This window comes from Tinamus guttatus, unplaced genomic scaffold, assembly GCF_059628265.1.
Source record: "Tinamus guttatus ecotype Peru unplaced genomic scaffold, ASM5962826v1 Tinamus_guttatus_pri_ptg000172l, whole genome shotgun sequence".
Classification (NCBI taxonomy): Eukaryota; Metazoa; Chordata; class Aves; order Tinamiformes; family Tinamidae; genus Tinamus; species Tinamus guttatus.
The window spans coordinates 5273847-5279846 of NW_028288706.1; the positions used below are offsets into that span (position 1 = coordinate 5273847).

Genomic DNA, 6000 nt, shown 5'->3' on the forward strand with positions numbered 1-6000 from the left:
ATTGTCCTGGGATAATGCTTTCCTTTCTCTACTGGCTGCAGAACAGGCCTAGCAGACCAGATCAAACTACATATCTAGTTTTGATAAATGTAAGGTGTAAGTAAGGTGAAAATCATTCATTCCAAGATTTAAGTTATATCATTCCAGTCAATAAAATGTGTTTATTGTAAAGTAATATCATATATTATTTTGCTACTTGGGTTCTTATTTGAAGCACTTGGTGAGGAGACAAACCTGATGAAAAATAGGGGAAAAAAGGACTAATTGCTAGTTGAGAAAGATGGCATTTTTAAAAGAAAAAAGCAAAACCAATGACTTGAACCTGTTTTACAAGTGTTTGGGAAGACTGCTGAAGGCAATGCTTGCTCATTTAGATGCTCAAGGAAATAAAAACAAACAGTAAGTTGATTCCTAGAAATATTTGTTTTTAATCTGTTTATTATCTTTAGCTTCTAGTGGATGACTTGCTTGTGTACAATGGAATCCTGGATATGGTGAACCATGTCGTATCGGGCATCTTACCCACCTGTGATCCTGTGGTCCCATATCATACCATTCTCTTCACAGATGATGATAAGATTTGCCATCAGGAGAAGAGGAATGTTATTAGGTATGTGAGTGGATCTTTATTGAAATAAACAATCTCATTTTCCCAAAAAAAAAAAAAAAATTCTGTGACTAAAATCAGTGGTATGTGTATTGCTGTAGAAGATTTGCTTCTGAACTATACTCCGCCTCAATGAATAGCAAATGATCAGTTGTTTTATATCATCGAGACCAAGTAGCCAGCGTTATTTGTGGGTAGTTCTTGGCATTTTGTAGGATTCTTGATTCATATTCAGACATACTTTCATGGCAGCCCATGGTAGCAAATATCCAATAAAGAAGTTAAGTTTCCTTACAGTAGAAAGAATGGACCCTGATGTTTCTACACTATAAAAAAAATAGGAAGCTAATGAAAAGGAAATGAACATGAAAATTGAGGATTGGTGCTACTTAGGGCATAAAACTCTGGTAGCTTAGAAATATTCTAAAATAATGAATGATTGTGAATAAGAAATGACTTGCATCCTGTGGAAGGACTCTTTTTTACAACTAAGTTGGAAATCTCATGCTTTCATAGAAAACATGATAAAATACAATGAAAAATACACTTAGAAAGCATTTAGAATGCAGGACTGATAGAATCTAAAAAAGGAAAATTAAGAACATTTATTTTGGATGAGATTGGAAGTTTCAAAATTGAAGTCTTAGAAAAGTAAATCTTCATACAGAAAACAGTTAACAACACAGTGCACATACATTGTTTGAAAACAAGCTAAAGCTTTGCATTCAGAAGGGGCATATGTTTCATTTGAATCATATTAAAATATTTGGAAACAAGTTTAGAATCCTGGAGGGAATGTAAGCTGATTCAGAACAGAGATTTGCATCTGCCTGTTCTGGTGTTTCTTTTGTTTTTCAAAGGGATTGGCTTTTTACCACTGGTACTGTCAGATGTGGGAATAAATGATCATTGCTTGCTGTATTGTTAGACTCATGTTTTTGCACAAATGAATGTGTTGTCCTGGTAAATTTTCCAAGTAAACAAATTTTCAGATGAAAAAGTGATTAAAATGAAAGTGCCTTGAGGAAATTAGTGTTTAAAGAAAATTTTCATCAGAAGACAGCAGTGAAGAGGGGAAATATTTATTTATTCAGCTTAACACCTTTGTATGACTTGAAGCTGTTTTATTGAAGAAAGAGAAGCTCTAGCTGTAATTGAAGATCATTTTCTTTTGTAAAAATGCAAAGCAATGACAACATCCTTAGGACATATTTATAAGACAAATATTCCTGCATTTCGTTTTAAAAAGTGTCACCCATGTTGCACAATCTGTTTTTCAGTCAGGATTATGCTGAGTCTCTTCCCTTCTAGACTTCCTCTGCAGGAGTTTTCTTGCTCTATTGTCTTAGTTACCCTGCTCTTTAGTCCTCAGTTCCTTTTCATCACATGGTACCCAACTAAAGGGATAGAGTAGTTTGTCCATAGAAGACAAATCTCTGGATACTTGCCAGATTATGTTCTTGTTTTAAGGGGTGCTTTTGCAGCTCTGTGTGAGGTGCTTTTTTTGTTTTTCTGTGTGTGTGTATGTGGTTGTTTTTGGTTGTTTGTGTTTTGTTTTACATTATTACTTTGGCATATTCTCTTTAGCATGTCACTAAATATGCAATATTGATGAGCAATATTTAATGAACTCTGGACTTGAGTCAGTTGTTATCATGAGTGGAATAAATTCTGATTTACTTCTGTATCGATTCTCCTGCTTTGGTTTGACGTTTGAGATATTACATTTTTCTCCAAGAAAACAAAGCTAGATTATGCAGTATTTTTTGAGAAAAGAAAAACCCTTTTTATTTTCCAAGAACATGGCTGTTTTGTTTTTGTCTATGTGAAAAGTAGATGTTACTAGAGATGACTGCTTCAGCTTTCATTTCAGCTCTTTTATTTCTTTTTTTTACTCTCTGCGACTTGTTTAATTGAAATTTGAAGTTATTGCTGCCCTCTTGTAAAGAAATTAAGATTCTGCATAAGCTTGCAAACAAAACTAGTCATGGTAAATGAATTTTGTGCAGAAATTTCTGAAATAATGCTATATCAATATTACAAAGCAGTGTTAAGTTTCACACAGGGGTTTGCTCTCTGTATGATGTTGATTTAAAAATCCCTCTTTGCTTAATGTAGCTCAAGCTGTATGTACATGTTAGAAGATTGTAGAGTGAAGGCAATATTTGTATTTGAATGTATATTTATGACAAAAATTAAGACTACAAAGAAATACTTCAAGTAGGTGTGGATAGAATGCCCTTTGTTTTTAGGATGTCTCGTGTAACGTGGTTGTGCTTTCTAACTTTGTTTAACCTCGTGGACCTAAATAACAGACTTAGTCATGAGAGTCATGTGAAAGGATATTCCCATAACAGTGAGTTTTGGCCATTGAACTGATTTTAATCTTTTCAGCAATCATGTGGAGGATCAGGATGTGAGAATGATGAATGAAAATCAAATTGTCACAAACACCAAAAAGAAGCAGGTTATGGCTGATCCAGGTTTGTTCTAATTTTTACAATTTTCTCTTGCTCATTTTCTGTGGAGTCAGTGTGGATAAAAGGCATTACTACAGACCTGACCAGTGAAAAGGGGAGGCTTGTACCTCTTTTATATTTTCAGCTATACTATCTGTTATGAGAGCCAACTTGGAATATCACACTTGATTTTTTTTTTTTTTCCTTTTTTCATATTTAAATCTGAAAGTGGCTGATACAAAGCAAGGACCTCTGTGGGAACATAGCTGTAGCTTATACCAACACATACAACTATCACCTTGCAATAGAAACTGAATTAAGGGAAACAAGTATAATTGTGCTGGTCTAAAGATAACTTTCCAGTTAATAGGCTCAGTGCATCTCCAATTAGTTGGTTGTTCCTCCTCAAGTAAGCCCAAAATCACAATCATTGAAACTAGGGAAAACAAAACATTGACGTTATTGCTACAGCTATTTTTCTGGTTGATCTTCTCTTGCAACATGATAATTTAGAAGATTATGTTTTCCCCCCAACATCCTGGGGCAGAGGCGGGAAATACTAGATTTTATTTATATCCTTGAAGAATTCTAGTCATTCATAATATTCAGGGAGCTGTTCTGAGCAATTTACGTTATGAATTCTCTGGCAAGCCAGTATATTCGTGATTGGTTTTCTCCCTTGTGTGACACTTTCTCCAATTAGTTTCTCTAAAAAGTGTTAGAGAAATTATTCAATGGCTTTTAATAACAGTGCTGTAAGAGCAGGATTTGAAATGCCGTTGCCTGTGCAAATATAGCTTCAAAGCCATTAGTACATTAGCACAAACTCTATTAAAACTCTCCTAAATGCAGCTTTGTGCATGCTGTAATGACATCTTGAGTTGCAGTATAGACATACCCTGCAGACATCCAGTAAAGAATATATGTCACTGCTGTCACATTTCTTGTCCAGGCATTAAGGAGACAGAATACCTTTCTCCTCACTTAAAAGTGGGTCAGTGCTCATTTGTCACTTTGAAGGCATCAGATGAGGATTATTTGCTTTTATCTGTCCACTGTCTCTGTAGTGCACTTACAGATACAGATGTGAGCGTGGCTGATACAGGATCACAGAATGATTTGGATTGAAGGGAACTTCAGGATGTCTGTGGTCCAACCTCCTGCTCAGATCAGGGTAGCATGTATTCCAGACCAGGTTCTTATGGGGAAAGAGATTTTCTTCTCAGTTTGTGCTCTTTTTGCCAGCATTGAGTTCAAATAACGCTTTTCTCCTCACCCTATTGCCACATCCTCTATCTTCCTTTATTTTTTTCGCCATATTCATCCTGTTCACTAAAAAAAAAAAAAAAAAAAAATCCTAAATTCATGATAAATTAGCCGGATCTGGTCTTTGAAATCATTAATGTAGAATATTTCATTAAAATATTGCTGAGAAGGTGGTCCGAAAGAAACAGTGAGTGACAGTGGGCTTTGGTTTACAAGAGAACCATGGTGTGTCATTCTGCCACCGTTGCTTTCCACATGACGTGTCTTGATTCAGCTTCTACCACTGTTCTAGACCCTGTGCTGTCCACTGCAGGGCAGAACCTGTTATGTAATGCCCACAAATGCTTTTCAGCCTCTAATTAGAATAATAGATTGAACAGTTACCTCCTTATCCCGATTCAACTGTTTCATATCCTAGCTCTCAGATTCCTATATCTGTAGAGGAGAATTTGGAGCTGCTCACTTGTGCTGAGACACATCACTGAGAAGAGCTTAGTCTTCTCTCTGGGGTGGAAAGAAAAATGGGCATTTTTCCCCTTTCTAGTCTACAACTTCACTATTGAATTCAGATACAGTCTTAAAATGAAATTTAAATTTCCTTAACAGCTTTACGTCCAAAAACCTGCTTATGTGATAAAGGACTACTGAGGAAGAAAAGATAACAAGGGCTTATGAGCGGATAGTCCTGAATATATCCAGCCCTGGATACCTGCCACCTAATATCATCTGAATGGAAGATATTTCCTGCTTGCTACTGCTGAACTTCCTCCAGTCTTATGAGAGGAAGTTTTATCCACTACAGGAAACTTTCTTCAGTAATGAATTTTAAAGCATGAACTTAAAAGTTTTCTGGGTTTGTTTTTTTGTTTATTTGTTTGGAATTTTTATTACTATTATTTTTATGTACTGCCCGAGGTTTTTTTCCCCTCTCTTAATTGAAAATCTAGGTAGAAAGCAGTGTGAAGGAATACAAACCTCATTGCTAACTGACACTAGAAGAATGTGTCTGCTGTATTTCTGTTCAAAAAGTCTGTTAGCAGTTTTTGAAAAATGCACTTAGGAGAAATATTCTTTATCTCTCTGCCTGGGTAACCATTCTACCTTTTTATGCCTGAGCTCTTTTCAGGAACTGACATTATTTCTGAGGTTTGAAGAATTTTTGCTGGAAAAGCAGAGGTATTCTAGAAAATGGAGACCAGGAAGTGAGTTTAGCAAGGTTTGATACGTAAGTTCCACCTGTCACTTCTGTCAGTCGTTACAGTGAAATAATGGCTTCTTTTATTATTTCACTATCTGGAGGGGGAAAAAAAGTGTTTTGTTTTGGAGTCCTATCCACTGACTGTCTGCATCCTTCAGAGTCATTCTGCTATACAGCAACGCTGCTCTTCCCCGTTTTATCTGTTCTTGGTTATGTTAACAAGGAAGACTTACCATTATGCTGCACCAACAAGATCTATTGCTAGCAACAGATCATCCCTTCTGAAAAACATTAAATGTGTTTTAACTAGTAATGGGTTAACTGCCCATTTTAAAAATGCCAAATAACTTGTGTTAGTCAGATAACTGAACACTCATACCAAATAATCATGTTGCAGAATTTGTAACTATGCAAATGTTCTTTTCACTGAAATCTTGTCAGTGGTAGCAACCTGTAAATGTCTTCCATAG

General features: G+C 35.8%; 1 protein-coding gene across 1 annotated transcript in view; it reads left to right on the forward strand.

The window, feature by feature from the left end:
* The window catches only part of KATNIP (katanin interacting protein), a 58654-nt gene extending 53577 nt beyond the window's left edge, over nucleotides 1-5077 (forward strand). The window contains exons 25-27 of the mRNA XM_010223300.2: nucleotides 450-610; nucleotides 3002-3090; nucleotides 4939-5077. Of these exons, the coding sequence (XP_010221602.2) occupies nucleotides 450-610; nucleotides 3002-3090; nucleotides 4939-4994 (306 nt within the window). The 3' untranslated portion in view covers nucleotides 4995-5077. The remainder of the gene's footprint in view (nucleotides 1-449; nucleotides 611-3001; nucleotides 3091-4938) is intronic.
* Nucleotides 5078-6000: the final 923 nt, after the last annotated feature.